Genomic DNA, 27,368 nt, shown 5'->3' with positions numbered 1-27,368 from the left:
TGTGAAAAATGTCCCGTTTGCTGCCAAACAACAAGGTGACAGCACCTTTAATCACCAATACATTTCATTCACTGTGATTTAAATCAAACTGTCACTAAATGAACTCTTAAAATAATGATTTAAATTGATGTTGATTGTGATGTATACTTCCCCATAAATCTTCTGTTGATCAATTAATCAATTATCTGATATTCAGAGATTAATGTTATGTCATCATTTGTGCAATTAAGAGTCTAAAACATTCAGTTTATGCAGATAAAAACCAACAACAAAAAGTTTCCACAGCCGATTAGAAACAGAAAATAGCTCAATTAATCCAATTTGATAACAGAGAAAATCAAAATTCAAGAAACAAAACGTAGCATTTTTTTTCTTTTGAAAAAGGCTGATCATTGATGAATCATCTTTTGATTGATTGATTAAAAAAAAACAACCACACCAATACACCCAGAATGTGACAAACATCTATTAATTATGCATGAAGAAACTGCTCTTATGAATAAATGCAACACTGGGGGAGTTAATAAATTATGCAGAGTGACGACGACGGTGATGATGATGATGATGATGATGATGATGATGATGATGATGAAAGGGTGAAACAGACAGATGACAAAACGTTTCTAATATTAACTGTGAGGCCAAAGGTCAGGGACGAGCAAGCGCGCATCACATCTCACTTTACACTTCACTACGGGTTGAATAAATATGGCAGACAGAAAGAAAAGCAGAGACAGAGGCCGAGAGAGGGAGAGAGAGAGAGAGAGAGAGAGAGAGAGAGAGAGAGAGAGAGAGAGAGAGAGGCCCGTGACTGGTAGATGTGTGGCCCTGCTCAGAGGGGCATTGTTGGAGCTATGAGAGGACAATGCACTGCCCCCGCCCTGAATACTCGCCATACCAGCTGACCAGCCATTACCAACACTGCTGCTGCTGCCCCGTTACAATTCCTGCTGCTCACACACACACACACACACACACACAGAAACACACACACACACACACAGAAACACACGCTGCATCCCACCCAGCGTCGATCAAAAGTTGAGTTTTACAAGGTAAAAACACTCAACTCCAACAGTGGATGGAGGAGAGAAACCAGGTCGGAGGTCAGCAGGGCCGACAAAAGGCTGAAGTCACGGCATGCATGGGCACACACATATTGTCTCGCCTCACTCTGCGTGTGTGTGTCTGTCTGTGTGTGTGTCTGTGTGTGTGTGTGTGTATGTGCACAAGTGTGTGTGATTTACAGCGGGTTAAGTTTAGATCCTAGCACCTATCTGTTCCTTCAGCAATAACATTTCTGCTGCCACCCAGAGAGGACAAACGCACACCTCACACCATCTTATTATCTCAGGATGCTGCACTAAAGTCCTCAGAGACTCAGAGAGAGAGAGGGGGGGTTAGGGGGGTGGAAATAGAAACAGTAAAGTAGCAGAAGATTTATAAAAGTGCTAGGCCTAGATCATGGGTAAAAGTTGTGTTATTATTGTCATGTCATAAGTTTCACACTATGTGGTTTAATTGACTGAACGGACCAATCAACACCAAGATTAGGAGTCAATCATTCTGATAGTAAATAAACAGTTTTATGTGATTAAGTGACCACTGATTTATACTATGTCATTGTGAACCTTTGTGTTTTTGACAAAACAGTTCAAAATAATTAACATATATTAGTATTTTTCTCTATAGTTGGACTTTGAATGCAGTATTACTCTACTTTTCTGGTCGTTTTACTTGCGTAAGTAAACAACATATGTCAACATATGAAAAGAAAATGGACCCTGGGACACAGCAAAGTAGAAAACACACAACTCCGTAAAAAAAAAACGTTGTGTTGTGTTATTTTGTGGATGCTTTGAATCTTTTCGTAGTCGTTTTGTGAGTTTATCTTTTTGCATCTTAGTTTTGCCTCTCTTCGGGATTGTTTTGTGTCTCTTTGTCGTAGTTCTGTCTAGTTTTGTGTCTCTCTGTTGTAGTTTTGTGTCACTCTGTTGTAGTTTCTGTCTCTTTTGGGCTCATTTTTCACATCTTTCCAGTTGCTTTTCCTCTCTTCAGGATTGTTTTGTGTCTCTTTCTTCATCACATTGTGGTTGTTTTTCTTCTCTTTGACCTTGTTTTGCGTCTGTTTGTGTCCATGTTGTGTCTTTGAACTGAGCTCTCTGACTTTCAAACAAGAATTATTATTAACAGTCCCTTTGTACAGAGGCCACGGGCCCCCCCTCCTCTCCTCTTCCCCCTCCTCCCCTTTGACCCCTCTGAGCCTCTCTATGAAGTAGACTGTTGATAATAATTCTTGTTTTAATGATATAAACCCCCGGAGCCCTGCAGCCCCTCTCAATAACACACACACACAGATGTAGATAGTTGTGTAAAAAAAGAGGAAAAAAGTACAATGGTCTCTCAGTATTTAAAAACAAATGAAGCTACTTAAGTGTTGACACCTGCACACACACAAACACACACACACATAGCCTACACACACACTTCAGAGGAGCAGTGATGGACAGTGCCTGCTGCAGAACAGGTGTACATACCTATGCAGGGCTGTTATATATTGTTGTACCGTGGGTGTGTAGAGAGATAGACAGAGAGAGGGACTATAGGCGGGGGCAACGAGGGGCTGCTGAAGAGGACAAGCAAGCACGAGCCTCCTCCCTCCCTCCCTCTGACGGGCGGGCGGCAACGCGCGGCGCGCTCCCGGCAGCCCACTCGTGCTGCTGCTGTACTGTAATCATATGATTGGGAGTCGAGCCCCGCTGCAGAATACCGACACACTGGGCGGAGGAGACGGGGCGGAGGACTGGAGACGAGTCGATGGTACAAGTGTAGCCGCAGGAGAAGTGCACTGAGTCGGGTCAAAGTGTCGCCTGAAGTGGCCAAAGAGCCAAACTCCCCCCGGGAAGGAACTTTTTTTCTAACTCCGGAGAGAGTCGGACAGAGGTGGCGGGGGGGTTAGAGAAGGGGGAGCTCACTTCACAAACCTTGACCGGGAGGACAGTCGAGCGAACCGGGGGCTGAGATTTTGAGTTTTTTATCCCGAGAGGCGGCGGTCAGCAGGTCGCGGCCGGTGGAAACCCCTCCTCGGGTCCTCTCGTTGCTGCGTCGGTAGTGTGTTTGTGTGTGTGCGTGCGTGTGTGTGTGTTGGTGCGCGTATTTTCTTATTTTCTAAAAGAAATAATTGGGGGAAAAAAACAAAAAAAAACAAAAAAAGGAAAAGAACATTTCAATATTAAGTTTTCCGACTTTTGCTCGGTGGTTTGTGACCTGTTGAAGAGAAAGAGGAGCCATGGTCGGGGAGACGGAGGTGAAGGAGCGACCCAAGTCCAACCCGGACTATCTCATGCAGCTGATGAACGACAGGAAGGTGATGAGCTCCCTGCCCAACTTCAGCGGCATCTTCACGCATCTGGAGCGGCTGCTGGATGAAGGTAAGTTGGGCCTCTCTCCACACACACACACACACACACACACACACACACACACACACACACACACACACACCTCACAGGAAAGACAGTGCACCTCCCTCTCAGTTGGAAACAGACACTGGAGTTTTTGGTGTTAATCAAAAATGATCACTGTCATAATAACCTGCAGGAAATTCCTCCTCCAGGGGAAAAATGTGTCAGTAGCCTAAAGCCAAGCCAGCACTGGAAGATGCTTATAATACATAACTCACTTTATTATCATCTTTATTGTTATTCCTCTTCGTCCTGAGGTTGTGAATTCACCGTAAAGTGGAAAATAATGCTGTGAAACTATATGTGGGGAGGATTTGTAAACCGCCCGGAGTCACAGTTTTAATTTGTTGAGAGCAGCAGATGAGCACAGTCTCTCCCTCTCTGTCTCTGTCTGTCTCTCTCTCACTCACACACACACACACACACACACACACACACACACACACACACACACACACACACACACACTCAGTCAGTTGCTGATGGGAACAAACAGACAGTTGTTAGTCTTTCCCAGTGACCTAATGCGCAGGCTTATGTGAACGCTGCAGCCCATCCCTGAGCAGGAACGAGAGCGTGTCACGGTGTAAAATATTTGATTTGAGGCTTCTCACAGCCTCCACACTCACACTGCTGCTGCTGCACGGCTCATCAATGCCCTTCACTTGTTGATATCCCACTTTTTTTTCATTTTTTTTCTCTCTTTGGTTTCCTGAAATGACACTAAGAGGATCGAGCCCAGCGATCTGAGGCCTCCTCCTGCTCCTGTTGCTCCTGTTGCTGCTCATCAGGATCACCCAGGTCCTGACTTTGTTGCTCACTGTGACAAGTCTCATGACGCAGCAGCAGCAGAGGTTGTTCTCGTACCAGACGACCTCTTGACAAATAGGTCAACATCTCTTGCTGCTTGGTGCTCTACATTGGAGGGGCTGCATGGCATGCATGGGGGCTGAGCTGACTGACACCCTCGGTCAGTCAGAGAGAGAGGGAGCAGGAGGCTTTGTACCGAGCCGGGCCCATGGATCTTCCGCCTGAGTTATGTGGACGAGCCACTCAGGCATGAGAGCTAGTGTGAACCAAAAAACGTTGGGTAGCGGCCGGGTAATAAGAAAAGCACTGCCGGCCTCACACACACACATAGACTCTATCACAGTGCATGTTTCTGCGGCCTATATTTAAACCTACGACAGGTTGAAGTGTTAAGATAAGGCCTGTCACAGCTCTGCACTTTATCTCCCCCTCCTTCAAGTCTCCTCTTCTTCTTTCACTTCTCATTTTCCTCCAGTGTTTTAACTCTGAGGCGTGACGAACGCTCTCTGCACACTTCTGTTGTGTTTCTGTATTTTTTTTTGGTTGTTAACAGGTCAGAATAGGTTATTAGAGGATCCATGGTTGTCACTGTGGCTGTGGCTGTAATTATAGTGTCCTACTGTAGTTATTATGGTCAGACTTATCACTCTGCGAGCAGGGAGACATGGCTGTCAGCCTGCTTAGGTCAGATGATATTTGTGCCTCAAGGCAAGTTATTCAGCCATGTGTGTGTGTGCGTGTGTGTTATGTGTTGCGTATGTGTTTGTGTGCTGCTGCAGTAGTCAGTTATTATTGTGCTAGCGTGTCATTACAAAGGCATCAGAGGCTAGCATCGGTCATTGACACAAACCCTAAACAAACACACAGTCAGACACACACCGACACCGTCTCGTTTCACGACGCTGCCTCTGCATCTATAAGCTCAGCCAAACATCTGACCTTTCAAGAAATTGATCTCAGCTCTAAAATTAGCCTGATTATGTTTGTTTTTTGTTGTTTTTTTAAATAGAAATAAGAACAAAATCAGTTATCACCTGTTTGACATGATTTGTTTGTTTGGATTATTGATTTATTTCAGCAAAAAAACTCAAACAGACCATTTGGTTGGTGATTCTAAAGTGAGACGATTCGTTTTACAGACAAAACAAGAGAATTACAGGTGTTATTTGGTGTTTTATAGGCCGACTGTTGATCTATAGATTTACAATGAAGGCGACTGAACGTTATTTGTGGACCTTTTGAGGATTCCTGTGCTGCTTTCTCCTCAGAGCAGAACTTCACAAACACAGCAGCAGTGGGTTTGAATAGGTCGGTCACTGTGACACCCACCAACATGTATGTTTTTCTCTCACATTATTTACAGAGTGAAAGGGGAACAGCATGTGTGTGCGTGTGTGTATGTGTGCGTGTGTGCGGGTCAAACACTGTTGCAAGATGAAATAGAAAAGAGAGAAATTGTCAGTAATAGAGGAGTGATTGCAAATCATCCAGTGGTTAGATTCTACATTGTGCAGCAGGAGGATTGTAACTGTCTGTCTGTCCACTGTCACACTCAGAGCCTCCTGTATCTCTGCTGACAGTGACTCATCCTCCGAGAAATGTGACGCTTTTCACTCCACTTAACTTTTTCCCGTCTCTCTCTCTCCCCCACCCCACCCCCAAAAAAAAGAAATCGGACGTGTACGCAAGGACATGTACAACGACACGCTGAACGGCGGCATGTTCAACGGCCGGGACATGGAGGAGCTTCCCGAGGCCATCGGCCCCGTGGCCCAGCTGCAGGAGAAGCTCTACGTGCCCGTCAAAGAGTATCCTGACGTGAGTGAACCGACGAAACCTTTGACCTTTGACCTTTTTTTTTGTTTTGAAGAGTCTCCTGTTTACTTTTTTTTTTTTTTTCCACTGTTGACGTTTTATCTGAGGGCTGATTTCACTCTGAAACATCTGCGCTCACACCCAATGATGTAATCAAGTCTTAAAATTGATCGGTAATGATCCTCTCGGGCCTGTTTCCAATCAGATAAAAATGAATCATTTACACTTTACATTTAAAGATACGTTTTGTTCACTCATAATTTCCTTTAAGCCTCCTCCATGTGAGACAATTTTCAGCCTCAAGTTGACACTATAAATATTTATAAAGGCTTTAAAAGGTGGATTAAGTTTTAAGTTTTTTGTTTTTTTTTCTATAAACGCTGCAGTGAGGAAACTTCACCGTCCAGCACATCGCCACTCACTCGCGCCAAGTACGGTTAAGCACTTCAATATGAGTTGCGTTGATCCAAATTGAACGGCTCACATGATTTTCTCCATGCATCAGCTCGCCAATCACCGAGTACAATGACAGGCTGTCCTCACTCACATGACAGGAGGCTAACAGGACACACACACAGACACACACACACACACACACACAGGGCACTGGAAAACGGTTGAGATCAGGGTTAAATTTAGAGAGCAAGTTCCTCTATCTAGATTTGTGTGTGTCGTCAAGGAGACAGGGGTCATCGCATAATATATTGTAGGCCTAGCTTTGGTTTAAAACTCAGTGGAGGAATAAAACGTGTCATGAGGAGTGTAAGACAAAACAAAAGGGACAGTGCAGTGGTGAACGAACACACACACGTACTCAAACACACACACACACACACACACACACACACACACACACAGGGGCAGCTGTCTAGTTAATCACTCAGTCTTAGTGACAGATAAGGTTAAGAGAACGGCGCTGTCCTGTCATGCCACCAGCAGCAGCCAGAACCCATATAATGAGCTATTTTTGTCTCTCTCCGTAACACAGACACATCACAGACACACAAACCTCGAAGCCACACTCGCACATGTAAATACACACATTGTAGAAAAAGAAAGACAACTCTTGTGTGTAAATGAGTGAGTGAGTGAGTGAGTGTGTGTGTGTGAGTGTGAGTGTGTGATGTACTCGTCTTCCTTCGGGCCTTCGTTTATTTTTAATCTTTTTGCTCTTTTTGCGTAGTTCAACTTCGTGGGGAGGATCCTGGGCCCACGTGGACTCACAGCCAAACAACTCGAGGCAGAAACAGGCTGCAAGATCATGGTGCGAGGAAAAGGCTCCATGAGAGACAAGAAGAAGGTAAACAAGCGGAGAACGCACATACCTCACTGTCTGGTTATACGTCTACTTTATTCTCTGATAGACCACAGGAATGTGCAGTTTAGGGAAATTACCTTATTTATAGGTATTTGGCCAAGAATTAGATGCAGTTTTTGAACTTGGAAAACTCATGCAAAGGTAACGCAATCTGCCTATTATAGCACCTTTAAATCTCACAAATTAAACTTTTACATTTGTTTCATTGAGAAACAGAGATTTGAGTAAAACTAACCATACAACCACAATACGTTACTTTATACTAGCGCTAGCGCTTTCCCTCTTTATGCTAAGCTAACAGCTGCAGATTCATGTTTACTGTACAGATGTGAGACATTTGTCTTTTCATCTGACTCTCAGCAATAAAGCAGATTTAGCCGAACTGATCTGTCAAACTGCACCAAGTGGAATAACAAGAATAAGATATAGTTTTTCACAAAGATTGGAAACGGGGAAACAGAAAACTTATCCAGTCATGACATAATCCACTTTTAAAGCAGAAAAGTTAAAGGTTTGTTAAATTCGGCAACACAAACCTGAGCGAAACCACTGCTAAAACCACAATTTGTCACTTTGTATTATTTTTTCTGATATTTAGTGAGTTTTTTGGGGCTAGAGGGTGTCAGAGGGAGGCTAATACTTTCCCTTTGTTTCCAGTCTTTATGCTAAGCTAAGCTAAAATCTGCAGCTTCCATCCTGTTTGCCACTCAGACATGAGTGCTGCCTCGTCTGTCTTTTCATCTAACTTTAAGCAAGAAAGCAAATTTTTACAAAATGTCAATTTGACATTTTGTAAAAATTTGTTTTCATGTTTAAATGAAAAGATTTAAACATGTAGTTTGACATTGTCAAACTACATGTTTAAATCTTTTCATCTTGGCTCTTACTTGTTTTCATTCAGCTTTGTCCATCAGCCCCGAAAATTAGGTGCAATCTTTCTCCAAACTTACACTCTGTGTGATGTGCTTTAAATTGAGCTTATTTTGAGACACATTACCAGTCAACAGCAGCAGCAACAACAACAACCAGGAAAAATAAGTGAACACACAAGCACAGGATGTGTTCGCAGATGACTTTCCAGCATTTTTTTTTACATGAGAGTGAGAGAAAGATAAGCTCAGAAATTTTAAAATAGATTTGATTTCCTCCAAAAAAAATGAGCTGTGAAGGAAGAAAATCTATCTATCTATCTATGTATCTATCTATCTATCTATCTATCTATCTATCTATCTATCTATCTATCTATCTATCTATCTATCTATCTATCTATCTATCTATCTATCTATCTATCTATCTATCTATCTATCTATCTATCTATCTATCTATCTTTCTATCACTCTGAGGTTGTGGTGCTCAGTTTTCTCTCTCCTGTCCTGGTGTTCGGTCCATCTGTCCTCCCTTCCTCTCCCCTGGTGTCTGCTGTTGGACGGAGTCGGCTCAAGCTTTCCAAACGGCAGGTGGAGCAAGTCCAGCATTCCTCCACCCCCCCACCACCACCACCCCTCACCCCCCTCTCCTCTCTCTCTCTATCTATCTCTCTCTCTTTCTCTCTCTCCAGAACATTCCCTACCCCGCACGCCCCTCAGAGAGCAAGACACACACATTCAGAGACAGAGAGGAAGGAAAACAGAGACACAGTGGGAGGCAGCTGAGGGGGGAGAGAGAGAGAGACGAGAGAAAGATGTTGACTTTTAGTGTTCTTCAAAATGATACATCTCACTTGACAAAACATCCACAGAGAGCTCGTCCGTCTCCCAGCACCACCTCAGACAGGAGGAGTCATAATTTCAGTTTTAGCTGAGCAAGCTGCAACTAACATTTTCATTAACATCTGGTTGGTGGTGGAGGCGCGTTGGTGTCTCTGTGTGAGGCTGCACCTGGACGAGTAGTTGTGCAAAATGCGCCTTATCTGTTTCCTCTTCATGAATCTGAGGTTGCGGTCCGGAGATGGCCAGCTGAGCTTAATTCACATAACCGCCGCCCATAGGGAAAGTCTGAAGTCTGACAGCTAAACAAGCTACAGTAGGCTATTAACTATGTGCATCACAGAAATGAAGATCCGATCAATAGCACCAATTTTATTATTGTTTTTGCTGGATAAAAGCAATATCATTGACACCAAATATAGTAACTACTAGTCGTTTAACAAATCAACCAATAGGGTTAATGGAAAATGTGTCGATCTCTGATATGGAAGACATAGTTTATCCAATGAAAAACAAAAAAGTAGGAAAAAACCCAATCAACCAACCAACCCTTAGTGTGTAGATTAATCAAAAAGATGTAGCTAATTTGTGAGCTTTAAACATGCTATTAGGTCAGTGTTTTTCAACCTTGGGGTTGGGACCCCACGTGGGGTCGCCAGAAATTTGAGGTGTCAAAATGGTGCCATGATCCAAAAAAGGTTGGGAACCACTGTATTAGGTGGATTTGGTTACCATTAGCTTACATGCTAAGATACACTAGTTGTCTCATGTAGCTGTAGCTTCAATATGATAAGAGAGTGGTATCAATAAGTGAAGTTTCTCAAACTGTTCCTCAAACTGAACTATTACTAAGTTTTATAACAGAGTTGCTTTTATCTTAAAGATAGCAATAATGTATGGCCACTGGAGACAACTGGAAACAAAGGTGATGCAGTAGTTGCTGCGACCGGCCAAAGAAGAATTTTTGTACCGTTAGTTTAAACAGGTAATTTTATAACCGTTGGCGCGATGCTAAGTTAAAGCCAGTGTCTCCTGGCTGTAGCTTTAATGAATAGATAGGAAAGTAGAATCAATGAGTGAGTAGGCTATATTAGCATTGTGGTGCTTTGAGCTATAGCCTCCGCAATGACTTTGCTTACAGCTCATGTTTATTGCTGTCACCATCTTCCTTTAGCAAACTTAACATATGCTAACATTTACGAATTAGCACCAAGAATAAAGACAATTATTAATGGCTTCATCCAATTTCGAGTTTTGACGTTGTAAGTGAAGATTTATCCTCTGCGAACCACAAATGTCTGTATTGAATTTCATGACAATCCATTTAAAGATGGTGTTGATATTTCAGTCTGGGCCAAAGTGGAGGACTGACATTGTCATTCCTTAGTCTTAATGGAGCTAAAAATAAAAATAAATCCCTGTCACAAGTTCCCAGAGCTCACAGACTGTCCTCAGATTACATTTGTCTGAAGAACTTATTTAGAAAAAAATAATATTACAATGACCTGAAACAGAAAAGCAGCTAATGCAGCTTCTGTTTGTGAATGAAACTTTTTCAAAAACTGCACCAAAAATCAACCTGTACCTGTTTTCAGAGGGAAACGAACAATGTGTACAAAGTATAAACATCCACAGTGTCAGAGTGTGGTGTTTTTTACTTTATAATGACTCACTAAACGATTACTCTGACATTAATGGGCGTCGTTGTCATTGAATCAGCAGCTGAATACCAATTAACTGACATATCCTCTCAGCTGTGGTTTGGATAGAAAGAAAGGGACAGATGAGATAAAGCAAAGAATCCACAGATAAAACACCAAACATGGCTATTTCATGAGTTCGATGACACGTCCGAAGCTGCTCTGCACGACCTTGAGCCGTGTGCAGTTGGAAGCCGATTGGAGATTTGTGCCAACAAAAAACAAAAAAAGGAGTTAAATCCTGCAGTAAATGGATGGCGGTGCGTGCTCTCTGAAAACTAAAAATCAAACGTTTGCTTGTTCCAGGAGGAGATGAACCGAGGGAAGCCCAACTGGGAGCACCTGAGCGAGGACCTGCACGTCCTCATCACGGTGGAGGACACACACAACCGGGCCAAGATCAAGCTCCAGCGGGCCATCAACGAGGTCAAGAAACTCCTAGTGCCCGCTGTGAGTATATCGGTCCAACAACAACACCACCACCTACCAATAACCAATAATCACCATGATTATCAATGGTTACTTTGGACTGATGGAGACGAGGCTGTGTGTGTGATTGGATGAGGGCTCACTGTGTTGGTATGCATGGAAGAGGGGGGAAGGGGATTGTCAGTCCAAAAAGTGTGTGTATGTGTGTGTGTGTGTGTGTGTTTGTGTGTGTGTCTTTTTGTGTGTAGCTCTGTGTGTATGAGAGAGTATGTGTAAGGAGTTAGGGTAATTAGGGTACACACATAAAGGGGTTTCCATGGTAACCCCGGGTTGTTTGAAAGGCTGAGTGAATGAATGGAGAGTCTGTTCACTCGTTCTCCCCACTCCATCACTCCTTTCACTTGTCCACAACTCACTTCATTCCCAACTACTGGCTACAGTATTCTTCTTTCTCCATGTTTTTTTCTCTTTTTTTTTTTTTTTGTCTTGTTGTCCACACAAGAGGACATTTTGATTGCACTCCTCAACATTTCTCACATTCTCCAAGCCACCCACCACCTAACCCCCACGTAGCTACTTGCATACGTACATAAAATAAAAACATAACGACAAATACGAAATGCAAGGAGTGCTGCTCTCTGAACGATCCCGTCTGACACCAGCACATATTTTTATGTCACAAGGCTCTTTCTTGTGTTTTTCAGTTTTTACTCTTTTCTTTTCTCTTTCTTTTTTTTCCCCCTCTCCTCTGCACACAACAATAGAAAAAGTGTGAAAAGACCAGCAGGGTGGATTTCTATTGCAGCAATCAGGCGTCACTTCCTGCTCCTACCACAGCACGGGATCGGATGTTGAGAAGTGTCTATAGGCAAACACCTGTTAATCTGTGTATGTGTGTGTGTGCATGTGTGTGGCAGCTCAAGTTAATGTGTGTTAGTTTAACCCGGGCGACCTTGCTGCCCAACTGTAAATCAGTCAACCTTCTCACCAAGCTGCAACCCGAGCTAAGAAGCCGCAGCGTGTTTGACACCCAATACGTCCTGGCGTGGTGCATTCAAGGTCTCTCCACACAGCGCAGATGATATCAGCAAAAAAACAAGACTTAGTTTCTTTCGCATAACTGTGACGTACAAAAAGTTGATTCAGTCTCAGTCAGTGCTCTGCTTTGTTTCGCCGCAGGCCGAGGGGGAAGACAACCTGAAGAAAATGCAGTTGATGGAGCTGGCCATTCTCAACGGGACCTACAGAGACGCCAATGTCAAGACGCGTAAGGATGACATCACAGTTAATGTGGAGGAGGGCTGGTGGGAGACAAAGGGAGGGGTCTCGTCACAGGAGTCCACTGTATATATGAACAATGCCTCTGTTCCTGCTGTTAAATAGTCTGTTTGTCCTCTCCTCTTCTTCCCTGTCTATTGTGCATGTGTGCGCTTTGTTTGTGTTTGTGTATATGTGTCTGTGTGTGTTTGTGTGTGTGTGTGGGCGTGTGCATACTTGGCGATATCGTGCAGCCACCGCCGGCTTCCCGCTAGCGACCCCCCAGGCGCCTCGGATCATCACAGGCCCAACGCCCGTCCTGCCTCCCTCCCTGCGCAACCCCGCCCCCGTCAACACGCCGACCCTCATGCCTCTGATTCGTCAGATCCAGAGCTCCGCCCTCGTGCAGGGAGGCAATCCGCACCCGGCGCTGGTGCAGCAAGGGCCCGAGTCCGGCATCATCTACACGCCCTACGAGTACCCGTACACACTCACACCCTCCATATTGGAATACCCCATTGACTCGACCGGAGTATTAGGTAAGTGGATGTAGGACGCCATCACTGTCATACATGGTCAATGGATGTATTGTGAGAACTGGATACTGGACGCCAATGGCCACGCCCACTTCTCCCATAGACTTTATATAGATATTGAACCTATGGGCCTCAGTTAAATTCCACCTGTGCCTGAAAACTTTGAATAAACTTTAGGCAAACAACTTAAATCTTGGACGTGAAGATATATTTTTTGCTCTATATTTCATCATTCGCCCCAAGGCGATGCAGTGACCTCACTCTGTCTCCTCACTCTTCACTCCCTCTGGGCATTACATATCTTGCTCGTAAGGAAGAAGGGGAAATCTGTTTGCCAGAAATAGAAGAGAAAAAAAAACCACAACTACAGCTTTTTGCAGCAGATGGAGTTTGATCAGCTGTCATCACATGACCTGAGTGCGGTGGTGTTTGAGTTTTGTGGGATGACATCATCTGAAATCTCCTTGTTTCGATTATCGTGAATGAACTTATATCTTTAAGTCACATAAACAAGAACGAGATCCACGGGTAGAGCTGCAGCAGCCACAGCTTTAAATCCAATATACATAGCTAGTATAGTATAGCTATAACACAAACTTGGTCCAGATTTAAGCCTGAAGCTGGGGAGCATTATACCTGCAGTACCCCGCTCGGCCACTAGGGCTCGTTGGCTGCCGTATCCAGCTCTTGTAATACATCCACTACATTCACAGGTGTTCGCTGAAGCTCATTTCTGGGCTAACAGTCTCTTCTCCCTGTGTTTTTGCAGGTATGGCTTTCCCAACCAAAGGCTAAGCGATAGCAACCCTTCCTAGCACACACACGGACTGGCTTGCAGAGACCTTTCCTCCCCTTTCCCCTTCCCCTTCCCTTCCCATCATCCCCTTCCCCATCCCTCCATCCCTCCATCCTCCCAACACACACATACTTGCCCCAACAGAGCAAACACTGCGAGTTTGCTCATACTTTAGGATGACAGATTCCTCGACAGTGATTCTGTAGTCAAGTGTCCATTCCTGTTAATTTCCTCTTTTTGTATTAGCAGACTAGTGTTGTGGTGTGACAAGTTACTTAACTTTTTTTAATAGTTCAGCTTCCGCTTGTAACTTTTAACACTTTTTTTTAGTGGAACCCATAGTTTATTTTAGTGCTGCTGTTTGTGAATTTAATCTACGTTACAGCTTATCTTGATCACAGAGCTATAGAGTGGCTTTACTTACAGCTGATGTTGAATCTACTAGTGAAATTAGTGGTTTGGATGAATAATTTTCTTAGCGAACAAGAAGAAGAAGAAGAGGAAGACCACAAAACAACAAAAAAAACTTTTTTATCTCTTAGAAGTGAGATTCTTTTTATTTTATTTTGCTTAAATCTTTCACCTTCAGCCTTGAACACTTTGTAAATTCCTGGTTTCACTGATGTTGGTGCCATGGGTGGACTGTTTGATGTCTCTCTGATGAGTAACCTTCTGTGTTCTGTTTTGGCGATGTCAATGGCTGTTAGCAGGTGCCATGACCACTAAGGTACGACGCCACGACAAGAGAATCCATCCTTACCAAAGGGTAGTGACCACAGACAGAGGTTAGTTAGCTCACCAGCCACTTTAATGTGTATGTGTATGTGGATGTGTGCTGTGTTGTTGTTTAGTGTGCGTGCATGCAGACCAATGGACCAATTTCAGTTTACATGTGTCTGTAATACGGCATGCCTTTAAGATTTTAAAAAAAAAAAGAGAAAAAAAAGAAAAAAAGAGTAACTGTATCGGGCGAAAAGGTCACACGCTGAAATGTGAAACAGTATTTGTTGCAGTGAAAGTGAAATATTTGAGAAAGACTGGGAGGAACCATGTCAGAGGCGACAGCTGCCGCGGTTTTCTTTACTCGCCTGTTAGATAAACTGGACGGTTTGCAGGCCGGGACCCTCTCAATTAGAGTGGATAGTCCGTTCATGTGACTCGGTCCTTGTGACTCTGGATTCGGAGTCTCTCTCTCTCTTTCTCTTTCAGAAACTTTTTTTTTTTTGTTTATCTCCTTACTACTTTTTTTGACCCTACAAATACTGTGGGAACATTTATTTATACCCAACTTCATTCCAGTAGATTTCCACAAATGTTTCTTTTTATATCATTATTATTAATATTATTATTATTATTATAAATTAAATCCTGTGTTGTGCCCAATGACTATATGACACTTAAAGTAACAGTGGTTGTCTCTTTTTCTGAAGGTCATTCAATTCAATATGATCTTTGGTTTTTACTACTAAAACACAGCGTGTGATAACTACTGAAGTCTGTGTTACAAGCTCTTTTGTATGAAATACTGTTGTTTGTGGTCTTATCAGTCGCCCACTGGACTTTATCATTGGGGCTGTTTACATCTTTCATATATTTCCTAGCCAGAGTGGTGCTGTTACCATGTATTTAGCTGCAAAAAATAAATTTGTATATAGGGATTTTAAGGATTTAAGTGCTTATATGAAGCTTATGGAACAAGATCGCTTGGAAATACTTGTAGTATTTTTTTTTTAGTTTGTAAATTTTTATTTTTGTTTTTATGGTATGCTTTTTATAGATGAAGTGTCTCCATGTAAACTTCAAACTTTATTCAAAGTGTGTAGCTACTACTGTTTTAGTCACCGCGACGGTGGCAATGAAGGCAGTGTTATTATACTCTGTGTATTTAAGACGAGGTGACCTTCTCGATTCACAGGCCTCGTGACTGTTTTATGCAATAGAAATGGACTAGCTAGCTACAATATATGTGTGTGTGTGTGTGTGTGTGTGTGTGAGCGGTGGTGCTCTTGTTGTACACGATGGACAAAAAAACACTAAAAGGCAATAAAGATGACTATTGAAAAAAAATCTCGAAAAAAAACCAAAGCCTCTAAATTCTTGTAGTTAGTCTGTCTATTGTTAAATTGTTTCTAAAATCACCATCTCTTAACCTCTCATTGCTGTCTCCTACGGCCTCTTTGCTTACCGTAGTCATTAGGTGCTCTTCTAATACTCCATAGCAAATAGATTAAAACCATAATCAATAATCAGTTAATCACTGAAATCCTGTGCCTGCTGCTAAACAAAAACCTCTACTCCGTCAGCAAGCGAAAATAAATCTCCGAGGCCCCCCGGACTACGGTGGCCCTGAGGGGTCAATGCACTGCAGTTTAATGAAACACACGCAAAGATACGAATTCAGAAAACAACTTCCTCGATTTTTGAAAACACCAACCCTCATCACAACAGAAGTGTTTCCGGGGGGACGCAAAAGAGTGACGGACCTGGCGAAAGACTAATGCTAAGCTAACAGTTCTTATTGACGTAATAATAAACCAAACAAACTCACCTTAACAGGTAGCCGTCCTCACAACTTCCAAAGTCAAGAAGCGTCAAACAAACACCGCCCCAGAAACACTTCTTGTGCGTTGAGTTTAGTCGTCAAACTAACGAAGCTACTTTTCTGAATTTGCGATACACATTCATGTCTTTTGCGTGTGTTGAGCCCTCAGGGCCACCGTATAGCCTACGGGACACTCCTCTTTGGACGTAGCCTTTAAAAGGTCACTCTCTCACCCACATGAAACCATGCTGTCTCCCTCTCTGTCCATGGTTTCACTGTCTGTCTGTGCTAGACGTAGCCCAGCTAGCATGAGTAGTGTCACTGTAGCGGCAGCCGCGCGACACGAGGGGTATCTCGTATCTCGCTAACACCTGCAGACGCCTCCATGAGCGCGCCGTGTTGCCGTTTCCCGCCATTCCTTACGCCACCAACACACCTGGTGGTTGGTGTAAGTCTTTGTGAATGGTCGAGGAGGCGGCGGCGGCGGCGGCTCATGGAGGTGTTGCGCCGCTCTTATGTAATACCCCTCATGCTGCGCGGCTGCAGTAGATCTGCCTTGTTGTCATCCTGACGCCACTAGCTGACACTAATCTCTCTTCTATCTTTTTTTCTTTTTATGTCCCCCCCTTTTATGTGCCCTTTTTGTTTCCTTTCCATGTCTGTCCGTCTCTGTCCGTCTAACTCTAGCTGCCACGGCAACTAACCCATGACCCCCTTGACCTTCTGACATTTCCGCCCACTGATGACCCACCCATCTCTGCCCGCTGGCGTGCTCATTGGCAACACGGCCCCCCACCACTCCCCCGGCTCAGCCAACCAGAGACCGGCACGTTGGGAACAACCCGGCTGCTTCTGTCTAACCAGCCAACCAGACGACAGCGATCATGGGAATAAACCTCAGGACCCCGCCCACCACCGAGTCCTAACCTAAACTTTACCAAACGTGCCTTCCTTACAAAAAAAAAACTCCAAAGCCAGTCTGTGAATTTTTAATTTTTTTTGTTTTACAACCATTCGACTGCCGAAAATCCCAATCAGTATCAGCAATTGTCATCAATAGACTCCACTGAGGACGGGCCCCAAACTGGTGAAGGGCTCCTAAACTAATTCCCCCCCAACTGTCTCGGCGACGCAATAATAACGACTTTATTAATAACATGGTAACTTTACTGATAATTATGGTAATTGTACTTACAGAAACCATCCATCAATACTAAACTGGAAGAGATCTGTTGATATTTTTCCTCTACAGGCACCTCCGACGTCGCTTCCTCTAAGGCCCCAACGTATATTAATTTCACTGTAGCACATTATAATGGTGTTGAAATGGTCGTGTATGCAGTTCTGGTGGCGTGTTAAAATGTCACACGCTTTTTTTTGTTTTTTCATTCTGCATGCACCATATCTGAAGCATATACTTAAAATAAAGCCATCATTCAGTCGAGCAAAATGCCAGCACCCAACCTTTTTCCAATTTAGTAAAGCGACAGGTGCTTGGTGAGGAAAAATTACAAAACTGGAATCCAAAATGCCAAAGTATCTCTGAGTGTTTCTTGAAAAGGTAAAGCACCAAGATACAAAGTCGACATATACAGTCGATATAATAAAATGCCATGCTGCTTCTCCAGTGCAGTACAGATAACACATACAGAGGGAAGGTTGCACTTCTTTTGTCACAACTGTGCCTTTTGCCTTTTTTTCAACACAACAGTATTGTATGAGCTCGACACAACAGTGCCTTTATTTATTGACGCGCGATGGAACAATGTAACACCTAAATCTTTTTATCACTACACTGTGGCTTTGTGCCCCAGCATGATGTTATGATGTTATTTGGGTTGATGCAGATTAATTACGGCTGCAGGAAATGTGTTGCATGTGTCGTCATTTTACGGCTTTACATCACATAACTCTTCTTCAATTCAGATTTTATTGCCAAAAAAAAAAAGAAAAGAAAAGAGAAACAGTGGCTCATTTGAATTGGAAGTGCAATGCAGTATTGAAGCTCTAGCTACAGTGTCTGAAATGTTTATGTGAGGCTTTGGACGCCTCGAGACGACAGTGTTATACTTTGTTTTTGATTGTTTGTTTTTTTGGTTGATTGTTTTGTCGGAGATGAACTCGTCCATACATACAGTATATATATATATATATATATTATTTCTTTTTTGGCATGTGTATCCGAGGGTGTGGTACACTTTTACACACACACAAACCAGCTGATGCCTTGACGCTTAAAGAGAAACAAAAAATGAAAAAACATGGAGTCGTAACATCTGTAACAAGTTTATAATGTATTTTTATATTTTATTTTGTACATGAAAATAACATTAAATGACCTTTTCAGATAAGAACATTATGCCTTATTATGGAGAATAATTTGATGAGTATAACAATCCTTCATGTGTCATTAGTAAGTCACTCAGAAACTGGAGTCTGATGTTTTCTGTATTAACTTTTGAGCCTTTTGAGATAAGCATTGCTTGCCTTCTGTGCCTTTTGTAAACTATAAGTGTGACAATTAACAGTGTAGTACAACATTAATCTACTCTTCAGTGCCAAGTGTAGGTTACTAACTGTTACCACCTCTGTGATTATTAACCACTTTAATGGTATCTGTCTTCTGCTTTTGATTCCTTTTAAAAAACAAAAACAAATACGTGTGTGTCTAAAAGAAAAGTGAGAAACATAAAAAGAAAATATATGTGTTGAACAATGAACCTTTAACTTTTAAAGTATTCTGAGCAGGAATAACTCTTTGTACACTATTAAACTCATAGTTGTTAAACTAACAAACTTTGTTGCTTTTTCTCTGTAGCACTTAATTATGCAAATCAGCTTCCTTTCTGCATACTAATCACCAAACACTCCCTTTTAAAAAACACACACTCACTCACACACAGAGGGACAAAAAGAAAACAGCAGATACTTCAGACGAAATGCAGGGAAAAGGCTACAACATGTTTCTCTCCCTCTCTCCAACACCACCTCCTCCTCCTCCTCCTTTTCCCTAACTTCTTATTTTCTGTCTTCCTCTGCTTTTTTTTTTTTAAGTTGGACATTGCAAGACATGGATGTGTGTAATAAGAGAGAACAAAACACACCCAGCTCACCATGGTTCCTCAGAGGCATGCGCATGTATAACGGAGAAAGAAGAAAAAAAAAAACAGGGAAAAAAGAAATGGGGGTGGGTGGTGGTTCAGGTTGGAGGACTACATGACGGGGGAATTGAAGGGAAATTGATTGTGCAATCTCGCCCTCAAACATCTGCAGAGTAAATATTACACAGGATCACAGTGCGTCCCTGAAGTCTGTGAAAAACCTACAGCTAATAACCAACATGTGTCATGGTAGCTCCATTTGTTTCAATTACAACCGACCTCTCAGAGGGCGCGCTCATTAAATAAATTAAAAGGGGATTTATTTTAATTAAATACCAGTAAAAAGAGAAAGATACCCGTAGGTAATTTTTTAAAAGCCTTTGACACTTTGGAAGTTTGAAGTCAAAACTTCACCTTTAAAGTTTCACACACTCAACTTTAAAAAAAAAAAACTGAATCACACGGGGGTTTTCCGTGGTGAATGCAGCAGTGGGTGGCTCATTCGTCCTCTCCCTGCCCTTCCTGCTTTCATTGTGAAGTTGAGGGGTGATATTGAACTTCAGGCTTGGAGTTGAGCCGGCTCTGCTCTGCTCTGCTCTGCTGTGTGGCTGCAGCCCCAACCCCTCCACCACCACCACCACCACCACCACCACCAGCCCCCGTGATCACAGAGAGAGAAAGGACATAATGTGAGCGCTGCTGACAATCCTCTGGACAGGAAGGAGCAAGAGAGTGGAGATAGAAAGAGAGAGAGAGAGAGAGAGAGTGGGGGGAAATAAAAGAGAGGGAATGCATGGACAGGGATGGGTGGTGGTGCATGTGTGTGTGTGTGTTTGGATGGGTGTGTGTGCTCTTGTGTCTGTTTTTCCTGTTTTCAGTCAAGTTTCGTGCTGTTTTTCTTTTCTTTTTTTTCCTCTTCCTCCTCCTTCTTCTCCTTCTTCTTCTTCTTCTTGTTCTCTTAGTCTGGAATGAAACACTCTTCAAGCATCTGGCAATGTATTCTGCAGTCAGCTCTCACCATTTGCCAACACTGGGGCCCAGAGCTCCCAGCACTTACAATCAAAGTGTGTATGTGTGTGTGTGTGTGTGTGGGAGAGAGAGAGAGAGGATAAGACAGGTTGATTTACATTGCTATGTATGCACGGCCTTCTCCACATAATGAACAGCTCCAGATTTCTTCTGCTTGGTAAATATTTGATGACCGAGCGGCAACGACGGGCAGCGGTAGTGGCGGCGGCGGAATGATTTTAGTTGAATAACAGTGGAGTCCTATAAGCTGCTCAAAAAAAAAAAGTTGTATTTCAAAACCTCTCTCTCTCTCTCTCTTTCTTGTCCTCTTCCCATGTAAATAAGGCCAACTCCCCCTAACTCCACACACACACACACACACACACACACACACACCCCTCCGAGGCAGTTTAAAGACCCAACACTGTCTCCTTGTCTCCTTGACAACCAGCATACACTGGGGTCCTGTCGTGGCCTCTCTGTCTTTTGTGTTCGGGAGCTCAGAGAGACAGAAAGAAAGAGAGAGAGAGGGAGAGAGGGAGAGAGAAAGAGGGATAGGGAGTAAGAGAGAGAGAGAGAGTTGGTGAAAGAGATGACAAAGATGACATCACAGCTAAAGTGAAAATTTGGTTCATAGCTCAACAGCCATGATGATGATGGTGATGGTGATGAGGAGGAGGATGATGATGAGTAGCCAGAGGCACAAAATGGGTGGCAGGTCAGTCTGAGAGAGAGAGAGAGAGAGAGAGAGAGAGAGAGAGAGAGAGAGAGAGAGAGAGGCCCAGGGCTGAATGGGGCATTGTGGGAAAGACAGTGGGCACACTGGGCAGTAACACAGAGAACACTAACTCACAGATCATGCCAGAGAGTCTGAAAACACCCACACTGGGCGACAATGGCAAACTTCATCGCTCCACTTGGCCCCTTCTGAATACACACATACAATGGCAGAATCCAAATAAGATGCTCTGTTATTCGTGAAATTCAACACACTAAATTCCTTCACTGCCTCTGTCCCTTTGACCGGCAGCAGATGGCCGGGGCCGAGCTGCACGGACGGCGCGCATGCACGTGTTGTGTTGTGTGCGTGCTCACTGCAGCCCCCACCCACCTACCCACCACCCCACCCTATATACCCTGCAGCCATGAGAGGTGGAGGAATCGAGTGTTTAACAGCCCTGATAGGTGTCATATGGAAGTTATTTAAGTTAGCTCTACTTCCTTACGTGCATGCATTACTACTAAACAGCGTCATGCAAATTCTGCTTGAATCTCTTCTGACTGCATGGGAAACAAATTTAAAACCAAAACTAAATCAGTCAATTAAATCAGGGCCTAATTAGAATGAGCACTGAGCAGCAGCAGCAGCAGCTCCAACAGGTTTGACCCTCATACGCTGCAGTCTGCCGCCACCAGCAGCTCTCTGCTGCCTCCCTGTGTCACATCTGAGGACGTCCTCCCTTTATCTCTGACCAGACTCATTATAAACTGCAGCACATGACCAGCAGCCCATGCAGACATGTATGTATACAACATATATGTCTCATTATCAAGAGTTATGGTGCTATATATGTTACACACAAGCAGATACATTATGATCACATACGTAAATATGAAGATTTAAGTTTATAGAGTATAGTAAAATGTATATTAGAAATACAAGATGAGTTGTTCTGTTCTGTTTAACATGTTGCAATGCAACCTTATACTGTATGTGAACAATTTATAATCAATTTATATATGTATGTATGCATGTAACAGTTCTCTGTGTCTATTTGTTTCTTATTCATTCCTCATTAAGTTTAAACATGTCTTATCATTCTGGGAAAGTGGTTTGGGATGGAAATATAGGCTATTTATGTGACATTTGTCTACAATATTAGCACACACACATATTCATAATCAAAATGTTCCAACATCTGATTAGTTTTATACATACCCGAATTTTCACATTCATGTTTTATTCAATAGGCCTATGTGATATATGGAAAGTGGATACACGGACATATGGTACATTTGTGTGCGTGGGAGAAAACAGCATGTGAAAATGGCACTGAGATGAGCGACAGAAATTTAGTGAGTGCGGCAGATGCCAAAAATGTGAGTATTTCCTGTTTTTGTCTTCTTTTGTCCCCTTAAGATTTTTGTCCCTGGAGTGAGCCAGACTGGTGATATTGTCAGATTGTGAGAACTGAAAAGGTCATAGAAGTGTAAACATGTGAATTGCTTTGGCCAATCTAATGATAGCAGGTGGTTGTTACGAGAGAAACTCAATGAAAATCTCCAAGTGAGTTACACCAGCTGCTGAGTTTGGGAATCAATCCAACAATCTAATGTGAGGGGGAAATTAAAAATGACAATAGCATTAGCTGCTAACTTTATTTTTCACTAGATGAAAACAACATGTCAACAAAATTAGCCAATAACATATAAAGTGAGAGGATGAGGATAAGTAGTCTCTAGTATTTATTTTATTTTAAATGTACTACTAGGCTACCTCTTCTATTGCTTTTAAATATTTTATTTTATATTCTTGTACTTGTATTTTTATGCAATGACCAAAAGGTAGCTACATAAGAATTTCACTGTAATTGCTTGTAATTATATGTGACAAATAAACTAAACTAAAATAAATAAATAAATAAATATTATATTATTATAAATACCAAGTGTCCCCCGCTTCCAGGTCAGTTTTGAACTGTTGAATCTCCTTCACTTTGTTTGCCCTTGAGTTAAATCAACAGATCCCGGATCTGTTTAACTGTCGTAAAAAAGTCGGACTTACTAACGTCAGCTCAACGCGTTTTATTAGTCTATTTTCACATTTGAATAAACTACAAACTAAAAAAAATCGTCAAATTAAATAAACCTTTACGCGAGTATCATTGTTTTTCACTTTTTATAATCTGTTTTGTGACGCAATGACGCAGAGCAGCGTTCGACGTCACGTCACTTTACGGCAGAGCATGCGGCTGGAAGCTGGAGGTCAGGGGTATGATGCAAAGACGAGTAAACTGATTTGTTAAGAAACAATCGGCGTTTTCTCTCGTTAAATCCGCCCCGGACACACACATACACACACACCGTGAGGACCGTCTCCGTCGGTGTCGGTGTCGGTGGATCCAGCAGCTCGTCGCCCCGAGTTACGTCCAGAGTTACGACACAGCTAACGTTAGCCAGGTAGCGTTAGCCTCCAGTTTTCTCTCCAGGTGAAACAAACAAACAAACAAAAACCATGGACAACAACTCGCAAGGATCGGGGGGGATGAAAGGAGGCCTCGGGGGTCTCTTTGGAGGCGGAGGACCGGAGTACTCCAACACGGAGCTGGCCGGTGTCCCCTGTAAGTGTCACCAACCTGCTGTAGCCTCGGTTAGCTTCAGAGCTAACAACGGTAACTTACATTCAGTTTTATTATATAACTGATGTGTTAAAATGTGTTATAATGTGATTTCAGTGACGGGAATGAGCCCTCTGTCCCCTTACCTCAACGTCGACCCTCGTTACCTGGTCCAGGTGAGATGAAGCAGCAGAGTTGTGTAGTAAATTCACGTCTTCGTTCATTCCTGTGACCTAAACTTGTTTCTTGTCTTTTCTTTCAGGACACAGATGAGTTCATTCTACCCACAGGTGCCAATAAAACAAGAGGAAGGTTTGAACTGGCTTTCTTCACCATCGGAGGCTCCTGTATGACAGGTAAGAAACAACGAAACACCTGCAACTTCCATAGAGCCACACAGCTTCCTCATATTTTACATGTACATATGCAAATGCTGCAATATTTAGGCTATTAACTGATCAACAGAAAATGAATAATGATGTTTTAATAACTGAGCAATAGTTTTAGAAGTTTGAAGTTGTGGCATTATGCAAATAAATTACTTTCCATCACAGCAGATGAGACTACAGTAATGTTTGTTAGAGCATGATGTAGCAACATTAGCTTGTGTTTATATGTTTTCAGCAAAATTGTCTTGATTTGTGTAAATTGTAATGCTTCAGCACACATTTGTATTAGGTAATTATATTTGTCCAGGACAGTTTGAGGAAGTTATTGTCCTGTTTGTTTTGGTTTCGGTTGTTCTACTCAAGACAGCTTCACCAAAGACAAACAATTGCACACATGCTCAAAACAGACAGGAAACATGGTCTTGGGAGATGGAGACACAATAAAAAGCATACAAAACAATCAAAAACACAACAACACTCTCGTCCACAAGGAAATGCTTCTTCTAGTTTTGATGTGGACCAACCTCATTCACCACCACTGGGAGGAACTTATTGATGTTCCTGTGGCTGAATAGGAGCAAATCTCTTCAGCAGGTTTCAAACATCTCATGGAAACTTGAAGCTGTTATAGTGGCAGATTTATTTGGTTATTTGAAATTACACTTTAAACAACCATAACCTAAACAGAAATGGCTGAAAGTTTCTTTAGCTAATCATTCACTGCCGCTCTCTCTCTCTTTGTCTTGGCTTCAGGAGCAGCGTTTGGAGCGGTGAACGGTCTCAGGATGGGCCTGAAGGAGACGAGCGACATGGCGTGGTCCAAACCCCGTAACGTACAGTGAGTATTGAAACAAAGCTCCTCCTGTTGCAGCAGCCTGGTGTCTTGACCCGTCCTAGAAGTAAATGTTTTTTCCTCGTCTCCACAGGATCCTCAATATGGTGACCAGGCAGGGTGCATCATGGGCCAACTCTCTGGGCTCAGTCGGTGAGTCAGAAAAAAGATCATAGGGACTTATTATAGATAAATAGATAGATAGATAGATAGATAGATAGATAGATAGATAGATAGATAGATACTTAATGAATAAACATATGGCAGCAATACAAAAATACTTATATAAAGAGTTTATTAAAGTGACTGAGGTGACTTGGTTTATTAGAATTAAATAAAAAAGTCAGTGCAGATTGATTGATTTTGGTTTTGTTGAGTTTCGTTCTTTTGAATCAGAGTTTTCCTGCACTTAACTAAACTTTGTGAATTCCTCTCTGCAGCGTTGTTGTACAGTGTTTTCGGCGTGGCCATAGAAAAGGCCAGAGGAGCAGAGGATGACCTCAACACAGTGGCTGCTGGGACGTTAACTGGGATGCTTTTTAAATCAGGAAGTAAGTTTTATTTTTTACGCCCTACTCGTATATCAGCCATCAGTGTGTGCTGTGTGTGTGTTTTAAGTATTTTCACATGTGTATTAAATCGCACAAGACGACATCTGGATTTCATAAGTCATCTGTTGAGAGTTCACAACCTCATCCAAAAACAACGACAAGTGAAATCATTAAATTTAAACAGCTAAAGATTATTTTCCTTTAATGGATAATCTGTATAATTAATATATTATGTACATTATATTATATTTTCAGTTTATTTATCTAAAAAGTATTGAAGACAGCTTGTTTTATCCAGGCAACAGTCAGTTAAAGCTGCGCGATCTGCAAAAAACATCATATTGTGATTATTTGAGCAGATGTTTTGATTTTAGCGTGAAAGGTCACTACTTTTCATTTTAACTTCAAAAATACAAAGTTGTTGACGTGATTTTTGTTGGCTTTTTTACCAAACATGCTTGATTACAGCACATTTTGAGAATATTATATGGTCCAGAGTGTTTTCATAGCAACACACAACATTGCAGCTTCTGACATTTGGATATTGTGGGTTTGCTTTTCAACACACACATTTTATCTTCAGCGGGGGAAAAAATTGCAGCTTGGATATTGTGAGGTATTTTTTGTTTGTTTGCTTTTCAACGTTGCATTTAATTGCGCAGCTTAACTTGAAAGTGTTATAAAATACAGGTAGGCAGCAGATTGTTACATGTATGAAGATGTTTTGCAGACGTGTTTCAACATGAAATTGTGTTTCAACATGACAACAAGGTTAAACCTGTTGTGCTGCGGTTAAAAAGTCAGTTTTATCTCTGTTTGTCAGATTGTTTCCACTCATCCTGCTCCTGTTGTGCGTTCACAGGTGGAGTGAGGGGTATCGCCCGCGGCGGTCTGGTCGGATTAGCCTTGTCTGGTGCCTACGCTCTCTACAACAACTGGGACCACCTCACCGGCTCCCCGCCCCCGTCCTCCAGGCTCTACTGACCCGTCACCTCGTCTTCATACTTCAACACCACCAGGGCCAAATATCTCCCTCAAGGACGCAGCCTTTCACCACAGGAATAAAGACTCTGGTCAAAAGCAGTGTGCTTGCTCTCCAGGGAAGTGTGAGGTGGCCCCAGTTCGCTGGTCCCCCCCACCACCAACCAACACCACCGCCACTATTGAGACACTTTCCCTTCCTGGAGCTTTCTGGGATGCGTCTGAAAAAGAAGTTAAATTCCATCGTAATATTTATCCTCTGAGGTTTTCCTGTCGAGGGAAGTCCCACAGAGGTGTGTCAGCTGTTTTATCATTGTTGATCGGAGGCTTGTTAGTCTTTTTAGTTTTTGAAATCAGTGAACCCGTGACATCGTAACGGGTGATGTACGTATATGATTTGTCAGACATCTGGTGTGAGCTTCACCACTGGACTGAAAGACTCTTCTGGTGCAGAAGAGCGAGACGTGCGAACGCAGAACAAAAACCTCTCGGTCAGTTCTACTCTTGTAATTTATTGAAGCGTGTCTGCGTGCGGCGGGTTTTGTTTTACTGTGTGAGAAGAAGTCGCTGTAAAGCTGTGCTGGAAGTGCATTAATTACTATTAATGTGTCTCCATTAAAGAAAAAAACAACTGTATCAAAAACAAATAAAAAAAATTGGAAAGATTTTTTTTTTGCTTTTCACCAGTTTTATTGGATGTAAAAGTAAAAACTAGGGTCCCAACTTTGCAAAAGTGTAAACTGTAGATTATGCGGTGTTATAAAATAATAATGGCACATTCAGAACGTCTATTTA

The 27,368-nt window shown here is 42.5% G+C and overlaps 2 protein-coding genes across 8 annotated transcripts; both read left to right on the top strand.

The window, feature by feature from the left end:
• The first annotated feature begins 2,740 nt into the window (after nucleotides 1-2,740).
• On the top strand, nucleotides 2,741-18,635 carry qki2 (QKI, KH domain containing, RNA binding 2). 7 transcript variants are annotated; one of them, XM_085762031.1, is made up of 9 exons: nucleotides 2,741-3,431; nucleotides 5,944-6,092; nucleotides 7,273-7,389; nucleotides 11,120-11,263; nucleotides 12,422-12,509; nucleotides 12,754-13,038; nucleotides 13,781-13,804; nucleotides 14,542-14,616; nucleotides 17,061-18,337. In XM_085762031.1, exons 1-9 carry the CDS (start codon nucleotides 3,290-3,292, stop codon nucleotides 17,081-17,083), a joined length of 1,047 nt encoding a protein of 348 aa, XP_085618157.1. In that variant the 5' UTR covers nucleotides 2,741-3,289; the 3' UTR covers nucleotides 17,084-18,337. The 7 variants fall into 7 exon arrangements, 6 of the variants coding, with proteins under 6 accessions (XP_085618157.1, XP_085618156.1, XP_085618158.1 ...); XM_085762030.1 differs by having other exon boundaries at nucleotides 14,539-14,616; XR_015034422.1 differs by lacking the exon at nucleotides 13,781-13,804 and having other exon boundaries at nucleotides 13,805-14,616.
• Nucleotides 18,636-23,426: 4,791 nt separating this feature from the next.
• On the top strand, nucleotides 23,427-27,241 carry timm23a (translocase of inner mitochondrial membrane 23 homolog a (yeast)). Its single transcript, XM_085761297.1, has 7 exons — nucleotides 23,427-23,823; nucleotides 23,938-23,996; nucleotides 24,083-24,176; nucleotides 24,963-25,047; nucleotides 25,136-25,194; nucleotides 25,482-25,592; nucleotides 26,455-27,241. Exons 1-7 carry the CDS (start codon nucleotides 23,718-23,720, stop codon nucleotides 26,574-26,576), a joined length of 636 nt encoding a protein of 211 aa, XP_085617423.1. The 5' UTR covers nucleotides 23,427-23,717; the 3' UTR covers nucleotides 26,577-27,241.
• Nucleotides 27,242-27,368: the final 127 nt, after the last annotated feature.

This window comes from Trachurus japonicus, chromosome 19, assembly GCF_045865225.1.
Source record: "Trachurus japonicus isolate A0001 chromosome 19, Traja_1.0".
Taxonomy (NCBI): domain Eukaryota; kingdom Metazoa; phylum Chordata; class Actinopteri; order Carangiformes; family Carangidae; genus Trachurus; species Trachurus japonicus.
The sequence above is the reverse complement of the archived record's forward strand: the minus strand, read 5'-3'. Positions and strand labels throughout refer to the sequence as shown.

Bases quoted from the DNA above. Each gene is read 5' to 3' on its own strand.
- qki2 (XM_085762030.1), top strand. From the start codon at position 3,290: ATGGTCGGGGAGACGGAGGTGAAGGAGCGACCCAAGTCCAACCCGGAC. The intron at 6,093-7,272 runs GTGAGTGAACCG...CTTTTTGCGTAG, and splicing joins CCGTCAAAGAGTATCCTGAC to TTCAACTTCGTGGGGAGGAT. The intron at 12,510-12,753 runs GTAAGGATGACA...GATATCGTGCAG, and splicing joins AGACGCCAATGTCAAGACGC to CCACCGCCGGCTTCCCGCTA.
- timm23a (XM_085761297.1), top strand. From the start codon at position 23,718: ATGGACAACAACTCGCAAGGATCGGGGGGGATGAAAGGAGGCCTCGGG. The intron at 23,824-23,937 runs GTAAGTGTCACC...ATGTGATTTCAG, and splicing joins GGAGCTGGCCGGTGTCCCCT to TGACGGGAATGAGCCCTCTG. The intron at 25,195-25,481 runs GTGAGTCAGAAA...TCCTCTCTGCAG, and splicing joins CAACTCTCTGGGCTCAGTCG to CGTTGTTGTACAGTGTTTTC.